Raw genomic sequence first — 23,455 nt, forward strand, 5'->3', positions numbered from 1 at the left:
GCCCCTGGGCACCATCTACTCCTTGGCCGGAGCCTTTCTAGTATACGGCCCCGGCTCCTGCCGCCCCCACCACAGCATCCCCGCCGCCGCTGCCGCCTCCCGTCGCTCCAACATGGCTCCCAGCCGCCCAGATAGTTCGCTCCACCTCCGCCCCGACGCCCCAAACGGAGTAGTACAGCCCGCCGCGCATGGCAGCTCCGGCAACCGAAGCCGCTGCCGCCATCTTTACTTAGGACACGCCCCCCCAACCCACCCTGGGGCGCGAAGCTCGCCGCAGTGGGGCCCGCCCCCCTGCTCTCAGCCTCCGCCCTCCTCACTAAGCTCTTCCCGGGCTCCTCTGCCCCAGCTTCCAACTCTTCTGTTTATGGATCTCTGTTACCTTCCTGAGTATAGTTATGAACCCTACACGCGATTTTGTTCTGAAAACGTGATGCTTGTGACGTGTCGTGAGCGCGTTCTCCCGGCTCTGGTCGGTGTATGGGGTGCAGTCCTAAGGGGAAAGGGGAGTATGGCCGGACGCGGTTCAGGGTCTCCAGCAGCTCGACCAATAGTTTTAACTTTTGGATCACAAGTTTCGCTTATAAAATATGTCGCAACCATCTGCTCGTGAGGAACCCCTGCTGAGCGAGGCCAAAGATGACCCTCCTCGCCTCGCTGGCTCCCAGAAAGCTCCCAGATTCGGGGATCCCGGAGTCTGCATGGTCTCTCCGGGCCCTTAATGCCACATGGGGCCCATCGCTGCGCTACAGCTGTGGGATAGCTTCCTCAGACCCTTGTCCTCTCCAGAAACTACTGTGTACCCCAACCCTTGAAGGGATTGACAGCTCAGCTTTTCGCAGAATCCTACTCAACCCACGCGGACAACTTCGGGCATGCGCGGGTCTTGGTCGGCCAATGGTGGGGCTTGGCGAGCTGTCGTCACCGCGGGCCAGTGGGCGGGACACAAGCGCGCGTAGATATTAGAGTCATTGTTTCTATTGGCACAATAGGAAGCCCCGCCCCTCGCGGAGGACTCATTGTACGTGAGAGGGGTTCTGTGGTAGTACTAGATAGCAGGGAGAGGCAATTAGGAGGCTCTGTGCGGACTCCCAAAGGTAGCATCTATAATAGGCTATAGTTCAGCGGCAGAGCACGCCAGAACCCTAGTACGGAGAAAAGAGTTAGGGACCTGGAACGCTCCACAGGCCGTGGACCCCCGCCCGGGTGGATCCTGATTCAGACAAGCGGAGAACGCCTGGCCGAGAACTCTAGCCCTCCCAGGACCGTACATATGACATCACCACCAACCAATCAATGCATCCTTTGGCCGGAGACCTCGGCGCTTCTAAGAAGCGCGGCCCTCGCAAGTTCCACCTCCCGAGCCCTCTTGTTGGTTGTTGAAAAGTGGTCATTGGTGCCTTGGCACCTTCCCAGGCCCTAGTCCAGACCCTGCCCTGAATCGGAGTTCTGACAGGACTGTGTGCAGAGATGGGGATTTCTGCAGAGGCGCGGAGGGTGGCGCTGCATCGGTGGGGTTCCGGGTCCTGAGGCTGCAAAAGAGAGGACCAGGACGGGGTTTGGACTGCGTGTGCCGCTCTCTAGGACCATCAGTGAGTGGAAGGTACAAATCCTGCAGGCGAGGAAAGAGGGAGGCAGGAAGGCGTTAATGAGAAGTACCTGGCCAAGAGCAGGTTGGCATGAGAGAGGGAAGGGGGAGCCATTCTTGAAGGTTGTATGAACAAATGTGAGCCTTACCATGCCCAACCTAACAATTTTCTTTTATCATATGACAACTTTAAAAATAGGAGCCAGATAATGCTGAAAGAACATTCATCTTAAAGGTGAGGTCAATGATGAACCAACCCCTCCCATAACTGGATGTTTAGGTAATACCAGGACATTTGTTCATTTCCTCTTAATCTTAATTTGTTCATTTTCCTCTTAATCCCATAAGGAATAAATATTGTAGTGGGTGCAGTGAGGTTTCCTTCTGTTAGCAATGATCATGGCGTTCCTAAAATGAGAGAGAGAGAGGGAGAGAGGGAGAGAGAAAGAGAGACAGACAGACAGACAGACAGACAGACAGACAGACAGAAGGAAGAGGGAGGAGGAGGGAAAGGGAGAGGGACATTTGTTCATTTCCCCTTAATCCCATAAGGAATAAATATTGTAGTGGATGCAGTGAGGCTTCCCTCTGTTAGCGATGACCATGGCATTCATAAAAGGAGAGAGGGAAATAAGTGTCTGCCTGGCAAGCGCAAGGGCCTGAGTTCAATCCCCGGTTCCACCAAAAACAAAAACAAAACAAAACGAGAGAGGGAGGGGGAGGGACTTCTACACTTCAGCAGCGGATACAGAGGCCCAATGTGGATGTGAACGTGAGTCCCTGCAGCCCAGTCCCATTGTGCTTCCGTTCTGCAGGTGATAACTCACGTTCCCGGCAGCTTCCTAGTGCTGGAGGGATGAGTGCCCTTTCAGAGGTTATTTCTGTGCAGAGCGGTTTCTAATTTGAAATGTGTGACTACCCCTCTTCCCTTCCACCTCATAGCCTTGCTAAGAACATGGGCCAGTGACTGACCACAGACCTCAGAAGTAACTTATTTTGTTTACAATTTAGATAATTTTGTAACCCTTGATTCTTTTCCCTCAAAGCCAGTATTATTGGGAGCCAAGGAGATAGCTCAGTAGAATATGTGCTTGCCTGGCAAGCGCAAGGGCCTGAGTTCAATCCCTGGTTCTGGAAAAAAAAAAAAAGCCAGTATTATTGTTTTCATAACCTTCATAGTTAGCATTATATAGTGCCTTGATGTCCTTTTAGCCAAGCACACATCATTACAACCTTTCCATCTGATTTTGTTTGCCTCTGTAATGTCTGGTTTATGGGGAATAAGAGATTCCAGTGGTCTCCTTGTACATAACTCAGTATATAGATGTATTATTGCTGTTGAAATGACCTGGTGCAAAAATAAAATAAAATAAAATAAAATGACCTGGTGCTAACAGATGGCCCTAGGCACTCAGAGGTGGTGGCTGATTCCTGCTGTTATCATAGCAAAGCGGTGGAAGACTGCACAGCAAGCTTTCTCTCACTTGGGACATGTGCAGCTTATGTCCTACAGTGTATTGTATGTATTTCATGCTTGACATTTCATTTACTGATCAATACCATATCCTGCTTGGCTTGGGCAAAATAAATAGAAAGAGGAGAGCCAGAGCTGGGATTTGCCTGCAAATTCCAGCACTCTGGAAAGCTAAGACAGGATTGCAAGTTCTAGCTCCGCCTGGGCAACTTAGCCAGACCCTGTCTCAAAAAGAAAGGGAGGGGGAAGAAAAAGAGGAAAAAATTAAAATTGAAAAGGGATAGGGGGGCTGGTGAGATGGCTCAGTGGTCTAAGGCACCTACTTGGAACAAGCTTGGCAAAGCACAGGGACCGCGGTTCAATCCCCCAGCACCACATGCCAGCCAGCCCCGCCCCCTGGTGGGCTGAGCTGGTCACACACACACACACACACACACACACAATGAATAAATAAAATTTAAGAAAAAGAAAAAGGGATAGGACACAGCTGTATGTCTAAGTATCTTCCTAAAAGAATTAAAATCACATTACAGTGATGTATGAACACCCATGTTTATATCAGCATAATTCATAATAGCTAACTCTTGGAAACAGCTTTTTTATCCATGAACAGGTGAATGGATATGCTGTGCTTTTTATAAATAATAGAATACTACTCTGCCATAAGGAAGCCAAGTGCTGCATCACACAGTAATTCCAGCTACTTGGGAAGCTGAGGCAGGAGGATCACAATTTCATGAACAGCCTGGGTAGCTTAGGACACTCTTGGCTAGAAATGTTTAAAGAGGGTAGGGAGGGAGTATATGTCAATGTGAATTTCATTCCCCAATACTACAAACAACAATGAAAACCTTAAGAACTCATGTCCCAAATACATACTTTTTTTTTTTTTTTAATTTTAGGGAAGGGTTACAGGGTGTTCAGGGTTTCATCACTAAATCAGACTTGTAGTGATCCACCATTTACAGCTTCCCAAGAGCCAGGATTACGGGTGCACCACTATGCCCAGTCACAATTGCCTTCTCAGTGTGCCCTGAGGGTGGCGCCGACACAGGGACCAAACCCCTGGCCCCTGTGCCTGCTTGCAGGCACTTTAATCCGCTGAGCTATTTGGCCAGTCCATGCTACATACTGATAAAAGACAAAGGATATATGAACAAGAGATTTGAATAAATGTATTAAAAATATCCAAATAGCCAGCATATTAATGAAAATGTTCTCAGCCTCTTTAGGCATCAGGGAAATATAAATTTTAAAAAACACACCATTCCACTAGAAAGGCTAAAGTCAAAATGACTGACAACAGGTTCTGCAGTGCATGTGTATGCGTAGGTGTGTTTTGTAGTACAGACTGCAGATTGAGCCTGGGGCCCTGTTCATGGGAGGTGAACACTACCACGGAGAGATAACCCAGAGCCATATCACACACTCACAAAAGACATCTCTAGGTTGCAAAATGAAGGTATAATGCCGATCTGGGTGACAAGGGAAATAAAAGCCAGACAAGGCCTATGTATTCAGGGAAAGCACGGCTCAGAAAGGGCTTGCTTCATTTGAGAATAGCTATGTAGGAGAACATAGTTCAGGAAAGTTCAACAGGGAAGAAAGGGGTGGTTTTCACAGGAGAGGCTGGAAGTGGAGCCACCTGCAAAGCTGAGACCCAGAAGGACACTCAGGACACATAGGCTAGAATGGGCCAACCAGTCTGTCACCTCTTTGGGCTGCAGAACTCTGAAGCCAGATGACAAGATCGTGAGTGCCACCCCTCCAGGGTCCCACAGGAAAACATGATTCCAGACGCCTTTGATTTATTTCCAAAGTTGAGCTATAGCACATAGGAAAATACACATGACTTTTCAGTCTACATTTTTAGAGAAAATAGATTCTGTCATTGACTTTCTCAGCATCACCATCCTATTCCATGAAGTGCCACACACAGTGGATGGTGTGTCTCCTGGATGTTCTTGGGTATCTTCCACTTTTCACAGCGGCAGCTTGGCCAAGGCCTCCCGGGTTGAGAGCAAGGGGCAGTGACCCCATGGGGTTTGACAGCATATGAGCAACACTCACTGCGAAGCTAAGGCAAAGAGCAGAGCTGGTGGGCAGCACCTTCCCTCACCCCAAGAACATGGCTTGCAGAGGCCCAGGGCACAGGCCAGGTGGGCAGGGATGCGGCTCTGGCCCAGCCCGGAGCAGCAGTAGGACTGTGCAGGGGGTTTGGGGTGGAGGTGGGGTGAGGCAGAGGTGAGGCATGCTGAAGCAGCAGATTACCAGGGTTAAAGGGGCTTCTGCTTGTATATTTCTTCTGCCCCAGTGTATTTCCCAGACTGTGGTCCCCAATCCTACACTTGGCCTCTTGCATTGGACCTACCTGGGGGCCCTGCTCAGGGCCCTCTACCCACTTATCCCCTCACAATGTCAGTGCAAAACATTCTGAGTCCCCTGCACACTTCCCAGAGGTGCAGGGAATGAGGGAAAGGAAGGTGCTAGCTGGGGGCCTCCCCAAGCACTGGGAACTCCTTGCACATCTCTTGGACAATCATGTGGTCCAGTTGGCACTGGGGTGAGGTCTCCTCCTCCGTCAGTATGCGCCGCAGTGTAGCCTGCAGGTCTGAGAGTCGATGGCGGTGCTGCAGGTAGGATGTGGAACGGACCACAGCATGCATCAAGGAGAGGTACTCCATACGCAGCTGTGGGAAAAGCAGGCTAGTTCAAGAACTCCTAGGAGATACTGTGACTGCTACCAGAGGGGCACTAGCCATTATCTCCTGTAGACCCAGGGCTATGGACTAGCTCACACTACATGAACATCAAGGCCACGTCCCCAGCACCTGGAATGTGCCTTCCACAGTCGCTTTATTTTTTTGGCGGAACTGGGGTTTGAACTTAGGCCCTTGCGCTTGCCAGGGAAGTGCTTATTCCACTAAGCCATCTCCCCGGCCCCCAACAGTCACTTTATAAGTGACTAAATGAACCCTCCCAGCTACAGGGTGTTCCTTAATGGACCCTGGGAAGTCCTGCCAGTCCTTCAGAGTAGGACCCTTGAAATGCCACATATGTCAGTTGGAAGCTGCTTCTACCCTGGCTCTCTCTCATCCTGGAAAACCTCATTCACACCCACAGTTTTAAACAGTGACCTGGCCTCAAACTTTGAGATCTGTCCTGTGAGCTCCATGCAAGAATATCCAATTGCCTGTTTGTCATGCCTGCATATCTCAAACCCACACAGCTGCCATCTAACTCAATCTTCTCCCCTTCCCCAAGGTGAAAGCTTTCTCATTCTCTAGCTCATAAAAACACTGCTGGTGATTTAATAGGGCCTTCATACCAGCACTTGCCCTCTCTCCATCCCCAACATCCCTCATTTCTCTCTTTATCTCTGGAGAGAGGAAGCAGTACTAATAGTTCCCACAAGCCGCATCACCTGGGGACTCTAATGCTGGGAGTCAGAGCATAGTGCTTGCATGCCAAATACCACACCCAGGCAGTCAATGGGCCAGAGCCATGTGTGGCCCTTGATCTTCACTCGTGAACTCCTGATGGCCATGTGGCATTGCAGGGACTCCCTCACTGCTATCCTCCACCTCACTTGCTCTCTACTGCAGCATCATTCACCTTGTTTTCCAAACCTAAACTGCCTGGCCAGCTGGCCTTGTGCTTCACGAAAACACAGAAGCAATGTTTCAGAAGCCCCACATTTTGCTTTCAGCATCTCACTTGTCCCCACCAGAATGAACAGCAGAGGTTCTGTTCCTCCAGGCTCACAGTCAGGGCAGGCACAGCACCTCCCACCTCCAGGACATTCTCCCTGATCCACCTCATCTCCCTCCACCCCCCATACCTGTCTGTCTACACCCTTTCCCAGAAAATTTACAAGAGCTGCCTCCGTTTACCACTGTCCATTTCCACTCCTCAGTTACCTTCAAATTCCCTCCACCTTTCCACTTGTGTCCTCCACTCCTCTGACCTTATCAGTCACTACTGACAGTTGTACAGCAAACTTAACAGCCAATTCTCAGCCCCCAGCTGAGGCTCCTGACCTCCCTCCTCCTGCACAGCGTTCTGGATGTTTGCCTACCTGGCTTCCTTCCTGGGATCCTACCTGTGTATACACCTATGGTACCCAAGTAAGGGTGGGCTCCCTGCTGACCCTGCCCTCTGTCCCACTCCCTCAGTGATCATACTGGCATGGCTTCCCATCACATCTCTGCACATGGACCCCAAATGACTCTCTAGTCCCAACTTGCTCCCTGCTGCCTCCCTCATGCTGTCAGTGCCCAAATGTCTACCAGGGTCTCCCTCATCTTGATACCATCAATGTACAACTGTTTTCTTCCCAAGAATTCTCCCCTCAGCCCTCTTCGCATCATCAAAAGACTTTGCCCAGCTAGCTGCTTAAGACAAATGCAGTATCAAGCTCTGCTTGATCCACGCAGCACACCCCAGACCTGACTTCCACTGCCACCATGGCCTCTCTACACCCCACAGGCCCCCAGCTCTCACTCTGCCCTCACATGGTGGAGGTCTCATAAGGGGTATCATCAGACCACTTCCCCTGCCTCTGAGATCTGCCTGCTGAAGCAGCCCCCAAGGTGCTGTGTTTACGCTACGTCCTGTCATCACCTCCCACTCTGCTGCAGCTTTCCCCAGACACCCCATTCAACAGCCCCACAGCTGCCTCCTTTGGCTTCTAGCATACCTGCCCTGGTTTCCAAGTGGCCTCTCACACCTACCTGGCTCCAGCAGTAGCCAAACCCCTCACATTCCACATCCACTCACTGTCACCCCTAACCTGCTGACAGGTTTGGTTTCCACCCATTTTCCATCCCTGTGTGGCAACCTCCAAGCACCTTGTCTCCAGGTGAGAGGTCCGCGATGTGCCGCACGGTGATGTCAATGAGCGCCATCATGTCGGTGTGGTAGAAGATGGCAGCTGTGGCAGGGCTGCTGAATACATCCTGCAGAAACTTGAGGACAGAGTGTGGTGGCTGTGGTTCATGTTTGAAGATGCGCACAGGGTCATCTAGAAGGCAGGGGTCATGAGGTCAGTGCAGCTTTTTCTGGGGTCCCAGAGTAACCCTGGAGGGGGACACAAACTCACAGGAGATACAAGTGGTACCCAAACATATTCTGGGGCCCTCACCTCCTCTGTTGAGCAGAAGCAGTAGTTTTTCAGAGAAAATCTTGACATTAGAGTGTTTGCTCAGGGCGGCCATGATGACATTCTGGTCAGGCACTGAGGAAAGACAGGGTGTAGACAAGAAAAAACACAGCCTGCAAAGCCTCTCTGATTGGACCCTCCCAGCCAGGTCCCATTCTCACCTGGCAGGTGCAGGTTGAGAGCCAAAAGCAGGTTCATGCAGAGGTCCGGCAGCTGCTCCATGGTATCCAGGGGCAGCCCGTCCTCGACAATGCTCAGCAGGAACTGAGCAAAGGGTGTGCCCAGGTGCTCTGGAAGAGGGTGCACACAGTCTGCAGTCTCGTCCCACCCCCATACCACTCACATTCCCGGACTTGCTGTGAGCCTTGGGGGCACCTCTCCCTGCCAACCATCAGGCCATGGGTTGTACCTCTGTGGCCTGCAGTCAGCAGCTCAGTGATCTGCATTCTTACCGTAGTGTGCATAGGGCACTGCCTCTCCCATGGAGAAGACCATGGCCAGGATGAGCGCAGAGTAACAGAGCTTCTGATGGTCTGCGGTGGAGAGACAGGCAGTCAGAGCCCTGAAGAGGGCAGGAACCCCAGCAGATGAGGGGACCCCTGCTGGTGGCAGGATACACTCCTGCCCCACCTCACCCTGTGTGTCTGTCTGCATGTCCCGTGCCAGCTCCACAGGCAGCACAGACGACACAAGCGTGGAGATGACAGCTGCGTCAAGGCCACACATGGCCCCAAAGCACTTGAGGAGCAGTAGGCGCAGTGATGCTCGGTGTTCCTGGTAGGGGACCCCATGTGAATTTCCGGAACCCCCACACCTACCCGTATCCCTCCATGCACCCTTCCCCTCTGTCTGGCACACACCATTTGGTAATAGGCCACCAAGGCCAGGACAGACTCGAACTCATTCCTCTTGCACATTTTTTTGCAAACTTCAGGGTCTGCATCAGTCTGCAGGGAGGAGGAAGCGTGCATCACCCAGTGCGCCTGGCTGTGTGGCCACATGGAGACAAGCGAAGCGTTTGTGTGCAGGACAGACTCCTAAGCATGAAAGAGGGATGGGGTAGGGGGGCTGCACACATGCTGGAGACACACATGGCGCCCACCCCGCACCAGAATATGCAGCAGCTCTTCCAGATAGCATCGGATGACGCCCTCGTCCTCATAGAGGGCCCAGCTACGCTGCTGGGCATCGTCCTTCCTCCGAGCCAGGTCCGCAAAGATCACTTCCAGCCTCTGCTGGTCATGGCAGACCTGCCCAGAGGGCAGAGCTGTACTCATATCCTGGGGAGAGAGGGCAAGACACACTCAGCACCCCATCTCCAGGAAGCACTCAAGGCCTGGGGCCTACATTGGGAGCTCAAGTCCTACATGACCACGCTGGGCGGGGGTTTGCTTCTGGTCTTAATGATCCCCTGGGACAGGATTCTGCATTAGGCAGTCTGTGGGATGTTTCCCAACAACCTGTCTCTCACCGCACACCCAGATAAACACCCCATGAGAAGGGCATGGACTCCACCACTTGCCTGAATATGACTGAGACCTCACACTCGCATCCACCACCCGCGGCAACAGGCCCATCATCTCCCACCCTGCACATTCTCCTGAAACCTGCTGACCAAGCACTATGCTCCTGGCTATGCCTCACCACCCAAGCCAGAACTGCAGGAGGAGCCCTGTAGAGGGACCCTGGGCCCATCCAGCTCTCATTACACACTCTGGGCTCACTGCCTTTGATGTGCTCCTGCCCTGCACAAATCCCATAGCACCCACACGCCTCATACTCTCTCATCTGGGCGGCAGGTGGGCCTCTGTGACAGCTCCCCAAACACATTCTTGCCACTGCTGAGGCCAGCAAGACACTGCCTGCACCCATCCAAATACATTCGTTCCCTGCAGCCACCCACCTCTGGGCTCACTGCCAGCTACTCCAGGTCTCTGCTCCTCCCATAGCTGTTCTATCCACCTGTGTACCACCCATGCCACTTTCTTCCCCTTTCCTGGTGAGCCACACTCAGCCCTGCGTCATGGCCTGAGGCCAGGCTTAGCTACTGCCTCAGATGCTCTTCCTCCCTCTCTTCTTCCTGAGTCACTGCAAATATCCCCAGCGCCCAGCCTAATGAAAGCCCATGGCCCCAGCTGAGAAATACCTGTCACATACAGGCTGGACGTGTGTGTGTGTGTGTGTGTGTGTGTGTGTGTGTGTGTGTGTGTGTGTAAGAATGGGTGGGTTTAGCAGGGAATGCCAGGGGAGGCTCCTGGTCATGATGCCCCCTCACCTTGCCCTCCACCAGTGAGAGGAGGACCTGCTCCATGACAGGTGAGCTGGCTGGCACAGAGGCCTGGATGTGACCCACCACGACACCAATGGCCACGCGGCATAATTCATGACTCAGGCCGGTGTTTCTCCGCACAAGCTCCATCAGCTCTGCCCCAATGGTCCTGGGCACTGTAGTCTCAGCTGCTGCCTTCTCTTCTGTGGTCCCCAGACTCAGAGTGCCCAGGGACTCCAAGTCATCAGGGGCTGAAGTCGTGCAAACCACCACCTCCTCTGTAGGGGACTCAGGAGCTGATGCTTTGGACGGAGAGGGCAGGGCTTGGGACACCGTGTGGGCGCCTCTGCGTGGCACAGGTGGGGGAGTAGGTGAGCAGCCAATGCCCAACTCAGAGGGGCTGGAGCCAGTACAGAGCGTATCCAGAGAAGTGCTGTTGACCAAGGAGCCACTGGACAACGAACTACACCCAGAGGGCGTGGTGTTGCGGCCACCTGTGAGCAGAGGACAGATGCTGTGCTAGGGCAGGCCCCTGGGGGCCTGTCCCTCCAGATAGATCCCAATGCCTCTGCTAGGCCCTCTCTGCTACCAAGCCCAGAGCCCCAACTGCTCAACACAGGGGCCCTATCTTTTCCCAAGCCTCTAGCTCCCATCTGCCTGCCTCTCACCATTCCCTGAGACCATCAGGGCCTCACGATCTCGGCGCTTCACAGGTGGGGGTGGTGTAGTGGGTGCTGCACGGCGAGGCTGAGGTGGGACCTGCAAGGACAGAAATGGGATGGCACCCTGAGCTCTGACTGAAGGCAGGGATATGGCCCTGGTTACACTACTAATCTGAGTGGACCCTTGAGACTCAGGATGAAGCTATATCTAAAAGGCTGGCCAGGTAGTGGACTTAAGTGCCTCCTTAGGCAGAGCACAGGGCAGTTCGATCCCTGGCACCACAAGCTATGCTGGCCTCGCCCCCGGGGTGCAGTGAGACAGTGATTGAGACTGGGCATGGTGGCACATGGCTGCAATCCCAGCCCTGGGAGGCTGAAAACAGGAGGATTACTGAGTCCTATTTATGGAGTGAGACCTTGTAGACTCTACTAAATAAATAAATAAATAAATAAATAAATAAAATACATCTCAGGATGAAGTCTTAAGCCCCACCCATCTCTTCTCCAGGATGCCCTCACCATGTACCTGGTAGAGGGCTCCATCTGCCCCAAGATGTTCAGAACTAGGCAAGCTGTATTGCCGTTCAAACCCGGTTCGACAGACCCCATTGGGCTGCCTAGCAGCAGCAGCATCCAAATGATGGTCACTGGTGGATGCAGGCATTACTGCAGCACTAGAGGTTGAGAGGCCTTTACGAGACAGGGTCTCCTTCCGATGGTGGATCAGCTTCCTGGTGGGGATAGGGAGACTATGGCAAAGAGCACTGCACACACCCACAGTACCAACGTACTTAAAGGAGGCTGCAAGCCCACAGGCCCAGCCCTCACACTCTATCTCCCCATGCTCCACCACTCTGTAGTTGCCACACTACCCAGCCTCACTCCTAATGTTCCCTGGAGAAGCCACCCCCCTCCCCAGTACTCACTGGAGGACTCCTCGCTGCTCCAGGCTGTACTTGCCACCATCACGCATGGCTGTGTTGTGCACAGCCTCGATGGCCCGATCGATGGCCTGGAGGACATCTTGCTCTAGGCCCTGCAGGGGGTGAGCAGTTAGACCTGGTCCCAGGAAGGAGTGCTCAGCTCAGACCCAGCCCACGAGGAAGCTGAGTGGAGGTCCACTGAATGGGGTCTCAAATGGTGTCTCTCAGGGAGCAGGGGCACAAAGCAGCCCCAGAATCCCATTTCACACAGGGGTCCAATCAGGACTTCACCCCACAGAAAGGTTCTTTTTTTTTTTCTTTTGCAGAACCGGGAATCAAACTCAGGCCCTTGCACTTGCCAGGGAAGCACTTATTCCACTGAGCCATCTCCCCGGTCCCCGGAAAGGTTCTTTGCCCAAATGGCTCTCAAGACCTGAGATCTGGAACAAACCCTTATCCCAGCGAGCCGCAGCCTGGAGCCAGGACTGCATACCTACTCCATTCCTTGGCTTGGTTCAGAGCCCAGGCTGGGAAAGCAAGCAGCCTCCAGTGTCTGGAATTCTTAATCAGTCACTCTGGATCCTTCTGATCCTTTACAACATCAAGGTCACACCCCAGGACAGCCTTGGCCCTGCAGAGCCCCATAAAGGCTCCAGGAACTAGGAAGGAACCAAGAGGAGCCCCCCCGCATCCTCACACCTATCCCTGCTGTCTTTCCAAGCTGTCTTAGAGCTGCCCTGGGAAGCAGCTATATGTCTGCTGCAAAGGAAGGACAAAGAGACAGGCTTAGTACCTGCTCCAGGTTCAGGTCCTCATTCTCAGCAACCCAGGGGACCAGTCACCCAGCCCTTCCTTAATCCCACCACTCCTGGCCAACCAGAAAAACAGCCTCAGAGCTGAGGGAACTCACTTCAGAGTGGTTTGAGAAGTTACCCTGGTAGGGTCAGACAGATAGATACAGTCAGCAAAGCCCTGCAGGTGGCATGGGGTGTGCCATGGTGCAGGGAGACAAATAAAAAGGGGGCAAAAAAAAAAAGGTAAGACAGACCTAGAGAGAGGGACATGGAGGTAGGCAGAGGGAGACAGAAAGGATGACAGTTCCAGAGATATCATCAGCGAGTCAGAAAGGAAAACACACAAGTGGAAGGTTAGAATGAGAAATCAAGACACAGGAGTACGCAGTAAGAAGCCAGGACAGTGACAGAAAACATGGCAGCTTCTCTGCCATCCCCAAACACCCAGCCTCACTGGCCCTGTAGGAGAAAAGACAGGACTTCCTGGGGGTCTCCTCACCCCCAACAGTCTTGGATGGGCTCAGGCTGAGGGCCCAAACCCTCTGGTAAAGACCAGATTATCTGTTATTTCTATTCTGAACTGGTCTAGGACTGGTTTTCCAAAAGCTTGGGACTAGGACAGGGCAGGAATGCCTGGCAGAGGCCACCTCTGAGCCCTAAGGTCAGAAGAAAGAGACCAATTTGAGACATGGTGATCCCAGCCCCAGCAACAGGGCTGTTCCTGTGGAAACCGGAACTGGGACTGCAACCCCCACTGGAAAGAAATGGGGCCACTGTCAGACCAGGGGAATCCTCAGAAGTCACTCCAGGCTAGGGACAAGGAAGGATGCAGCCCCTCAATTTCAGAGAAGTCTGCAAGTCAGGGCTTGATATATGGGCAGAGCAGAAGGGGCAGTGTCAGCAAGGTCAGCAAGGGCTGGAAACCTTGGTTCAGTCATTCAAGCTAAGAGCTTAGGAAGAAACTGAATACAGGACAGTCAAAGACACAGAGCTCAGAGGGTGGGGGGTCACGGTGAGGAGGAGGTCCATGTGCCCAGGGCCCAAGGGTGGGGGAGGGGTTTCAGAACCTGGAGGTGTTTAGGGAAATGGAGTGTCTAAGTGTCCTAGTCTCAGTGGTGGTGGTGGTGGGGAGTCTCAGCAGTAAAGGCAACAGCCCCACGGTGGGGGTGGGGGAGAGTGTGGAACACTAGTGATCCAAGGATATTAAGGATTGGGGTATCAGGGACTTGGTAACTCGAGCCTTTGGGTCTAGCTCCAGAATCTATTCAGACGCAGGTTCCAATCCTAGGGTGTCTGAGGTCCCAAGGAGTCTCAGTCCCAGAGCTAAGTTCTTGGTCGCTCTAATGTCAAAGGCTTGATCTTTTGTAGGGGTTCTCGCCCCTGTGGTCTCAGTGCCCACAGGCCTTGGGCCTTGGGGTGCTCCCAAGTCCCTGTGTGCTGGGGGTCAGCCTCCAGGCCCAAAGGACCGACCCTGGGTCGGTGCTCGGGGCGGCGGTCTTGGCAGGGCACTCACCTGCAGACGGTGTAGGTAGGCAGGTGGCACGTAGCCCGTCTCGCCGCTGCGTGCCCGCGCCGCCAGCCACCAGTGCGCACTGCTGCGCTCCAGTACCAAGAAGGTCTCGCCCGCGCCGAACGCCAGCGCGTTGGGCTCCGCCGAGTGGAAGGCGTACAGCGCACGGTACATGGGGCCTGGCCAGGACTCCAAAGGACTAGATAAGTAGCCAGGTTGCAGAGAAGGCTACCAGGCCGGGAGAGCGCACCGCCCCGCCCAGCCCCGCCGTGGGACACACTGCGCGTGCGCGCGCGTCTCCGCTCGCTGTGGCCCCGCCTCGAGAGAGTCAGCTCAGAACCTGGAGAGCGGCGCCTCCTGGCGGCCTCAAAAGGAGCAGCAGGGAGGGACCTAGACACCGCTGCCTTCTGCCTTCTGCCCTAACCGTTGCGTTCTAGGCCTGAACCCGACCCCAGCCACCACGATACCCGTGGCCGGCGGTGGTGAGTCACAACTTACAGTAAGGACTTGGAAAGGGCGCTGTCCTTGTTAATTCTGCAGGTGGAGAAGTCTCTCCTGGGCCAACCCAGTGGTAGGCATGGAGCAAGTGGGCATAGGCACAACTTATTAAGGGGATGCTCCCTCTTGTCTAATCCTGTCTTTTCCCCCACACCCTGCCCTGTGGCGTTCATTTTTCTATCGTGTGTCTGCATATCTTGTTCCCTCTGCCTGAATGCCCCCTCCAGCACAATCAGCCTCCCAGCCCTATCAACTGCTAGCAACTGTTTCACTACCTTTGTACAATTTAAAATCCTGTGCCCCTCTTCTTGGCAGTACTGGGGATCAAATCTCAGGCTTCACCCATGCTAGACAAGTGCCCTATCACGGACTTGTATTTTGAAAGTCTTTCTCAATTGTTCAGGTTGGCCATCATCCTGCCTTGGCCCTCTGGATAGCTTACAGTCATGTGCTACCACATCCAGTCAGATTCTTAATCTCAAAACTTGCAGAAACTGGGAGGGCTGGCACATGATGGGGAATAGGACTCCATGTGGCCTTAAAGGCATATTTGACCCATCCAACTTTCCAGTGAACTCCAGGTCTTTGAAACCTTTGGTGTCAGTGCCTATGTGGCCCAAGGAAAAGGCCTCACAAATGGGGACTGCAGGGGGTGGTCACACAGACCACCAGAAGCCTGAGACTTGGAGCAGTGCCCTATTTTACACATAGTAGGGTAGGCCCAAGGAGCCTGAGGAAGCAATGTGAGAGTTCAGATGAGGGACAGAGCTGCTAGAACCTAACACCCAGACCCTGCTCTAAAATTCAAGAGCCCCCTTAGCCTCTCCTCCCAAGCATCCTCCCAGCCATGGGCTGCCCTGGTTTGACTGTATGAAGGACTGGTTTTCATCCTGTGAAATCTAAGGCTGGGTAGTAATGAAAGGTGATGGGGCCAAGTTCCACCCTGCCCAGAACCACCTCTCACTAGGCTGTGCTTTACCAGAGGCTATCCATGGACCAGAGCCTAGGACTCCATAATCTCTGACATCACAATGTCCAGCCAATCAGCTGCTGACAGCAGTACAGAAGGGATCAAAAGCTGGACCTGTGATCTGAACTACCTGCTGCCCAACAATGGCACAGGTGCTGGGAGACTCAGCTGGCAGATGAGGGGAACCTGGCTAAGATATGTGTGAAGGGGTTTTTGGGTGACCTCAAGTTACCAGATTGGGGCACTAAGTATCAAGCCAAGAAGTACAGGTGACTTTTGACTCTATAGGATAGGGGCAGTAGCAAAGGTCACACGCAGCATGTGGTTAAGGCTTCTGATGTTCAGGACTACATGCTCCCAGAAAGAATAACAGCAGCACCATATACAATAAACAAAAATCTGTATTAGAACATTTACACTCAGGGAAGAAAGAGGTATCTGCATCATCAAATTTGGAATGTTGAAGAAATAGTTAAAATAAATAGATTCTGAGCACGAATAGGGCTGTCTCAGACTGGGGCTCACAGAGGCCACTACGCATCAGCTCCAGGCTGCAGGGGCCACCACCTGGCCATCCTAACTTCCCAGACGCAGCACAGCTGTGCCTGGGACACGGTATCTCTCATCCTGGAGCAGCTAACAAGCTCACTCCCCACTCTCCTCACTGATCTCTGTGACAATGTCTATCAGGTTCTGGAGCCCAAAGATATAGCCAGCATCCTGGCCCTCATGCACCACACTGTCCTCTCCATACAGCCTGCAGGTGGTATGAGCAAAGTCGATCATGCGCACATCAACAGAGCTGGCGCCAAGAGGCTTGTAGGCGTAGGCACCTGCAGACTCATCGGCCGACTCCTCTGACAGGTCCTCCAAGTCCTCAGCATCTGAGTCCAGAGCCACCTCAGGCCACTCTTTGCCATCATAGATCACCAGCAGGGAGCTCGAGTAGAAGCGATAGGACTCCTGCCGCTCTAGCACTGCCTTGAGCTCAGCTAGCTTCTTGAGCACTGGACTCAGCAGCTCCCGGCGCAGGTACCGCCCATTATGGAAGAACTGGAAGAGCGCCTCCTTGAAGCCCTGCACCGACAGCTTCCGTCCGTGGTACTTGTTCATGAACATGAGCTGCCCAGTGCCCGCCTGGTACACCTGAGGGAGAGACCAGCAGCTCAGGGGTTTGGACCACTTCAAGGCCTGGACCCTGGGGAATGGTGGCAGCGCAGATCCAATCCTTTAGCTTTGGACATGATAATCTGAACAGGTATCTGATATCTGTCATGGATTCCCAGTGCCCTACTCTGCATCTGCATCCATGCACACAGCCTAACTGTCCTGCCTTCATCCCTGCTCTTGTTCAGACTCCACACTCAGCCTGCCAGGCCAGCCTCAAAGGGCTCACTACACATAATGCTTTTCCCCCCCAACCATAAAGAAACCCACTCATTCATGTGCAATCTTTAAAGCAAACAGAACCATGGCATGGTGGGCCAGTGGCAGCTGCTGGATGCCCCTGCCAGCCCTCCTTATACACTAGCACAGTCCTCACCTGCATGCCACACACACGCACGCCAATGACTGCAGATGTGCTCTGCTGACATTTTCGGATCTGGTTGGCTGCCTTCTCTTCTGAAGCATCATCACCATGCTGGCGCGTCCCCATCTTGAGGTCCAGGACACAGGGAACTTCGTAGCGGGAAGTCAGGTTCTCGAGTAGGATGAATTCTGAGTTGTTAAGGCCAGTAGCCTCAGAGGCGCTAGTGTAAAAGCGGCTTGGGTACTCCTGCAGCACAAGGCCTAGACACAGTGACCCAGACGAGCTTAAGCCCACAGGGAACTCCACTGTGCTGTCAAAGGGCAGCCAGCATACCCCCGTCATCCAAGCAGATCCCCAGCTTGGAAGACATGGTCACTATTTCCTGAATTGCCCTAGCTAGAGGGTCACAGTCCCAGAGCATGCTGTCCCTAGTCACACAAAGAACAACTAGGTTCAATACCTCCTGCAGCCTTATATGTAAACTCTCAATGAATACAAATTCATGAAAATAACACTTAAAAAAAAATCCAATTCTCAGCTGTATGCACTGAGAAGGCCAAGACACAGGACCTAGCATCAAGAGTGCCCCTTATGCGCAATAGAACCACCACTTCCCATGAGCAGGAACCTGTACTTCCTGGAGGATAGAGAGAAATTCAGCCACTGCTCCTCCCTGTACAGTCTACAAGCTAGAAGTGGTCTGTCTGTTGAGAAAAATATATATATTACTTCATGATCCATGAAAATAAAATGGTTATAGTGACCATAAAATTTTATCAGAAACTGGGGGTTTAGCTCAGTGGCACAGCACCTGCCTGGAAAATCTGAGGTCCTGAGTTCAATTCCTGATATCACCACCCCCCCAAAAAATATCAGAATAGCATACTTGTCCATTTATGTTATTGTCTATAACAAAACAGGAGTGTTGTTCCAGATGTACAGTTCACAAAAACCTAAATTATGTACTATTTATGCAAAAGAAAACAAACAAACAAAAAAAAAATCCCAAAAGACAAACTACCATGGACTACTACGATTTTTATGATTCTGTCAATGTTGGAGACTGTGTGAACATCAGTAACAGCTATAATAGACTCAAACATCAAAAATATTCAAATTCACATATTCATAATGGTTAAAAACTCACTAGTCAACTCAGCATGGTACCACATGCCTACATTCTTGAGAGGCTGTCGCAGAAAGTTTGAGATCAGCAATCCTGGGCAATTTAGTGAACTCCTGTCTCCAATAAAAGATAGTAAAGGGGCTGGTGAGATGGCTCAGTGGTCTAAAGCACCTACTTAGAACAAGCTAAGCTCAAGCAAAGCACAGGGATCGCAGTTCAATCCCCCAGCACCACATGCCAGCCCGCCCGCCCCCTGGTGGGCTGAGCTGGCCACACTAAATAAATAAATAAATAAATAAATATTAAAAAAAAAAGATAGTAAAAGGGCAGGAGAATGTAGCTCATTGTGAAGGAATAGCCTAAACTGAGGTTCATTCCTCAGTTCTGCAAACAAAACAGCAAACCTCACTGACACTTATTACTCCAAATACCTACTAGGGAAAAACAAGCACTCAACTTGCTGGTATGGTTTAAATGTAAAGCACCCACCAAAGACCCATTTATCAAAGGCTTCATCCCCAGTGCAGCCAGAAAGTGCCTAAGGTAAAGTGACCATGGGGGCACGAACCTTATCAGGGCTGAATCTGAAGGCACAGTTGGGAGGTGGGCCCAGGTACAGGAAGCAGGTCAGTAAGGGAACACCTTCTAAGTGCACGTCCTGTCCCCAGCCCCTTTCTCTTTCTTTGGCTCTTCCCTCACTCTGCTTCCCTGCAGCCAAGAAGTACTTTGTCAGGCCCTACCACCATGCTGTTTCTGCCACGGAGCCAGCTACCATGAAGGTCTCCTGCTCTGCAGCGGTGCGGTATTTTGTCTCAGCAATGAAAGTGACTAATGTACCTGCCTGTCCTATATGCAGTGTACCACAGGATAAGTATAGAGAAAAAAAAAGTTGCTCTTTATAAATGATTCCAATGAATGACAAAATTTAAAAACTGCCTAATAAACTAGAATAGCGTGGCACAGGCCTGTAGTCCAAGCACTCTGGGAGGCTGAGGCAGGAGTACTACACATTTGAGGCCAGCCCAGCCAACCTAGAGACCCTGTCTTAAAAAGACTGGCTAAGGGGTGTAGTTCAATGGTAAAAATGCTAACCTAGTATCTATGAGGCCGTGGGTTCAATCCCCAGTACCATTTAAAACAGGAAAAATGAAAATCACCGCTGGACATGGTGGTATATACCTGTAGTCCCAGCACTCTGGGAAGCTGAGGCATGAGTACTGCCAAGTATGAGCCAAGCCTGGGCAACTTAGAGAACTGGAGATCTTGTCTCAAAATAAAAAAATACATTAAAGAAAAAAAAAGTTGAGGACTCAGCATGTGTGAAGACCCCTAAATTCAAGTCCCAATAACTAACACACATATACCTACCCCATAACAAATGGATCCAAAAATAATAAAAAAATAAACAGATCCAGAGTAATGATGATCTACAAGAACAAACAACACTGTGCTTCCCAGTGAATGGACATGTACAATACCATCTCCCAAGGATTCTTGCTCCTATTCTCCCATGGACAGAACCTGAATCTGATGGAACATTCAGGTCCAATTATCAATTTACTGAAAACAAAGAAGAGAGAGTAACATATAAAAGACACCACAAGGATACAATAAGGAAAATTCAAGTCAAACGTAATTCCAGCAGTTTCTTTTGTAAATTTATTTTTTGGGAACTGGGAATGGAACTCAGGACCTTGCACTTGCCAGGCAGGCATTTGTGCAGCTGAGCTACATCCCCAGCCCCTTTGATAAGTTTTCAAGCAGCAGCTAGGTGTGGTTTGGCACGCCTGCAATCCCAGTACTCCAGAGGCTGAGGCAAGAGGATCACTGTGAATCTGAGGCCAGCCAGGGCTACACAGTGAGTTCAACACCAGCCTAAATTGCATAATGAAGGCCAGGGAGATAGCTCAGCGGCATAAGCACCTACCTAAATTGCATACTGAGACCCTGTCTCAAAAAACGAAACCAAACCAAAATTTTCTCAAGAAATAAATGGGAAATGGTATTAAAAGGTTTGTAACATTTGAATTCAATGCAACTTATAAACCTTTCAATTTCCTTGTTTCCCCTCACACCCTGCTTTGTCTGTCCAGTGTTACTGTGTAACAAAACCCAGTGCTTCCCTCCTGTATCTTAGAAGGTGTCACCCAGGGCGGTGATGTAGGAGGCAAGTGTGGCTGAGCAGCTAGAAAACCCCACCTGTCTCTCCTTCCCAGAAGCCTGCCCTACCCAGCTGCTCTGTCTGTCACTCCAGAAGGAACATCCTGGAGCCTGACCCCACCCCTCCCTCTCAAAGGGCCTGCAGCCAATCTGCCTTCCCCACAGCAAGGGCAGGAGCACCAAGAAAGTGCCAGAAAGCAGCAGAGACAGGATCCACACAAGTCCTAGAAGAGGAGATTTTGTTTATTTTTTGCTTTTTGTAGTTAAGATAATTATGTTGCATTCAGGGTGGCCTTAAATTCACTACACAGCTCAGTATGGTCTCAAACTCATGGTGATCCTCCTGCTTCAGCCTCCTCAGAGCTGGGATTATAGATGTGCACCACCATGCCTGACACATCATGTAAACTTCACAAGGATCCAGATTCAAACCAAAAATGAAAATCAGCTGAGCCCAATAAGATATAGATAATATGTACATATGAATTAGGCGGAGGGTTTTCATTCTGTGGTTGTCATGCATACTGCACCACCCCCTGCCCCACTCCCTTACCAGAGATGATACCCAGTCTTCGCACTGAGCTACATCCCCAGCCCATTTTGTTTTTTGAGATAGGGTCTCATTATGTCACAAAATTGTCAAAGTTAGGCTCAGACTTGCAATCCTCTGGCTTAAGCCTCCCAGAGTACTGGGATTATAGAAATGTGCCACCATATATGGGAAATTATGTTGTATTATAGTAAGAAATTACTCTGTCTTCTTTCCATGTCTTTCTTTTGGTTTTTTTTTTAAGACAGGGTCTTGCTATGCAGTTCAGACTGGCCTTGAGCTAGCTTTGTAGCCCAAGCTGGTCTCAAATTCTCAAGGATCCTCCTGCCTCAGCCTCCCAAGTGCAACGATTACAGGCATGCACTACCATGCCTGTTTTTTGTTTTGTTTTTCTAAGATAGTGTCTCAATATGTAGTTCACACTAGCCTTGAACTTACAGCGATCTTTATGCCTTAGCCTCCCAAGTGCTGGGATCACAGGTATGCCATCATGACTGACTTGTCCAATTTAAGAAGTAAAAATGGTACAAATAGGGCTGGTAAGATGGCTCAGTGGTCTAAAGCACCTACTTAGAACAAGCTTAGCAAAACACAGGGACCGTGGTTCAATCCCCCAGCACCACATGCCAGCCAGCCCCACCCCCTGGTGGGCTGAGCTGGACACACACACACACACACACACACAAATAAATAAATAAATAAAAATTAAAAAAAAAAAAAAAAAAAAAGGGAAATGGATGCAATACTATAGGTTTCCTTTAAAAAAGGGTCCAGTTGGGGGGCTGGGGAGATAGCTCAGTGGCCTAAGCACCTACCTGGCATGCACAAGGTCCTGAGTTCAATACCTAGTATCACAAAAAAAAAAAAAAAAAAAAAAAAAAAAAAAAAACCCTTCCAGTGTGTCCCTGCCACCCAGCACCAACGGCTCAATCCCTAGTCTTGTAGGACATGCTGGCTCCGCCCCTGGGGTGTGCTGAGCTGGTGACCACATCCAGTAATCCCAGTGCTGGGAAGGCTGAAAACAGGAGGATCACTATGAATCTGAGCTGCGCAGTGAAGCCCTGTACCAAATATATTAAAAAAAAAAAAAAAAAAGGTCTAGTTGGAAAAAAATATGTAAAAAAAGCTGGTTTGGTTTTTTTTTTTTTTTTTTTTTTTTTAAAGTGCTAGGGTACAAACCCAGAGGTAAAGTGCTTGCTTAGCATTCGTGAGGCCTCCCTGGGTTTGAACCCAGCACTGTAGCTGTGCTGCACTTGATGTAGTCACAAGACAAGACTAATATGGGGCCAACTGTGAAATCTGGGTGATAAGCACTTCAGTAATCAGTGTATTACTCAAATTTTAACGTTTTCCCCAATAAAAGCTACATGCTGAGGATTCAATCTGTAAGATTTGGAAAAAAAAAAAAAAACAGAAAAAAACCTGAGGTGACAAAAGTAAGAGTTTAATAGGTAAGGGGAAACAAATGAAAAGAACCTGATGCTTCTCTTGTACACAAGCAAGCATGAGTCTGCTCTCCCCACCTTTCAGATGAGCAAGTGTGAAATGCCACCTCACATAAGCTGGGCCCTTCAGGGGTACCCATTTACTCCCAAAGACCCTTTAACCCTATCCCCACACCTGCACACCTAAACCAGCCCCTAGATATAAGGGATGCTTATATCTTTTCCCAGTTATCATACAGCATATTCTGCACAGCCCTAGGATTAACCCAACCATGGCTTAAGCCAACCTTTGACTCAGAGTCTGCTCCCTGCCTCACCCTCCCCAGAGCAGACGGCCATGGAGAAAGGATACTGTACTGGTTCCGATGCTTGGCATTGTCCTTCATTCTCTGCAACTGCTGCTGGTGACATTTCATGCTCCAAGGGTTATAGTGTTTAAGCTGGGAACTTACATTTCCCTTTTTTTCTACACTGTAGTATAAGATTTCAGATTTCTTTAGCCACTCAAATTCTTCTTCCAACTTATGGCTATAAAGAGATAAAAATCCAATAAATCACAATGTCATAACAACAAGAGGCATGAGGGACTTTCTGGAGTGATGACAAGATGGGATATATTTATTTTTTGCATTTTAGGGAAGGGTCTACAGGATGCTCAGGGTCTTACTCCTAGATCGGACTCAGGGATCTGCCAGTTTATAGCCTCTCAAGAGCTGGGATTACAGGTGAGCACCACCACGCCCAGTCTCAATTGCCATCTCAGCGTGCCCTGGGGGCAGGGCAGGCACAGCAAGCCC

At 50.9% G+C, this 23,455-nt stretch overlaps 2 protein-coding genes across 4 annotated transcripts in view; both read right to left on the minus strand.

The window, feature by feature from the left end:
- Positions 1-4,514: 4,514 nt before the first annotated feature.
- Positions 4,515-14,552, minus strand: Nckipsd (NCK interacting protein with SH3 domain). Its single transcript, XM_004625066.2, has 13 exons — positions 14,382-14,552; positions 12,078-12,187; positions 11,678-11,882; positions 11,158-11,248; positions 10,496-10,983; positions 9,330-9,500; positions 9,081-9,167; positions 8,856-8,994; positions 8,673-8,753; positions 8,382-8,510; positions 8,203-8,295; positions 7,910-8,082; positions 4,515-5,749 (listed from the first exon to the last, which is right to left on the minus strand). The coding sequence occupies exons 1-13, from the start codon at positions 14,550-14,552 to the stop codon at positions 5,546-5,548; spliced, it is 2,142 nt and encodes a 713-aa protein (XP_004625123.1). The 3' UTR covers positions 4,515-5,545.
- Positions 14,553-16,229: 1,677 nt separating this feature from the next.
- Positions 16,230-23,455, minus strand: part of Ip6k2 (inositol hexakisphosphate kinase 2) — a 29,582-nt gene continuing 22,356 nt past the window's right edge. For all 3 annotated transcript variants that reach the window (XM_004625068.2, XM_004625067.2, XM_023705747.1), the window contains 3 exons: positions 23,011-23,186; positions 17,390-17,565; positions 16,230-16,992 (listed from right to left, as the gene is read on the minus strand). In XM_004625068.2, the coding sequence (XP_004625125.1) occupies positions 16,492-16,992; positions 17,390-17,565; positions 23,011-23,186 (853 nt within the window). In that variant the 3' untranslated portion in view covers positions 16,230-16,491. The remainder of the gene's footprint in view (positions 16,993-17,389; positions 17,566-23,010; positions 23,187-23,455) is intronic.

This window comes from Octodon degus, unplaced genomic scaffold (assembly GCF_000260255.1).
Source record: "Octodon degus isolate 3935 unplaced genomic scaffold, OctDeg1.0 scaffold00008, whole genome shotgun sequence".
NCBI lineage: Eukaryota > Metazoa > Chordata > Mammalia > Rodentia > Octodontidae > Octodon > Octodon degus.

What these genes read in the sequence shown, in the direction of transcription:
- Nckipsd (XM_004625066.2), bottom strand. Translation starts at nt 14,552, where the DNA reads ATGTACCGTGCGCTGTACGCCTTCCACTCGGCGGAGCCCAACGCGCTG. An exon ending in TCTCACTGGTGGAGGGCAAG is followed by an intron (nt 9,501 to 10,495) that starts GTGAGGGGGCAT and finishes CTCTCTCCCCAG; the next exon opens with GATATGAGTACAGCTCTGCC. An exon ending in AAGAGCTGCTGCATATTCTG is followed by an intron (nt 9,168 to 9,329) that starts GTGCGGGGTGGG and finishes TCCTCCCTGCAG; the next exon opens with ACTGATGCAGACCCTGAAGT.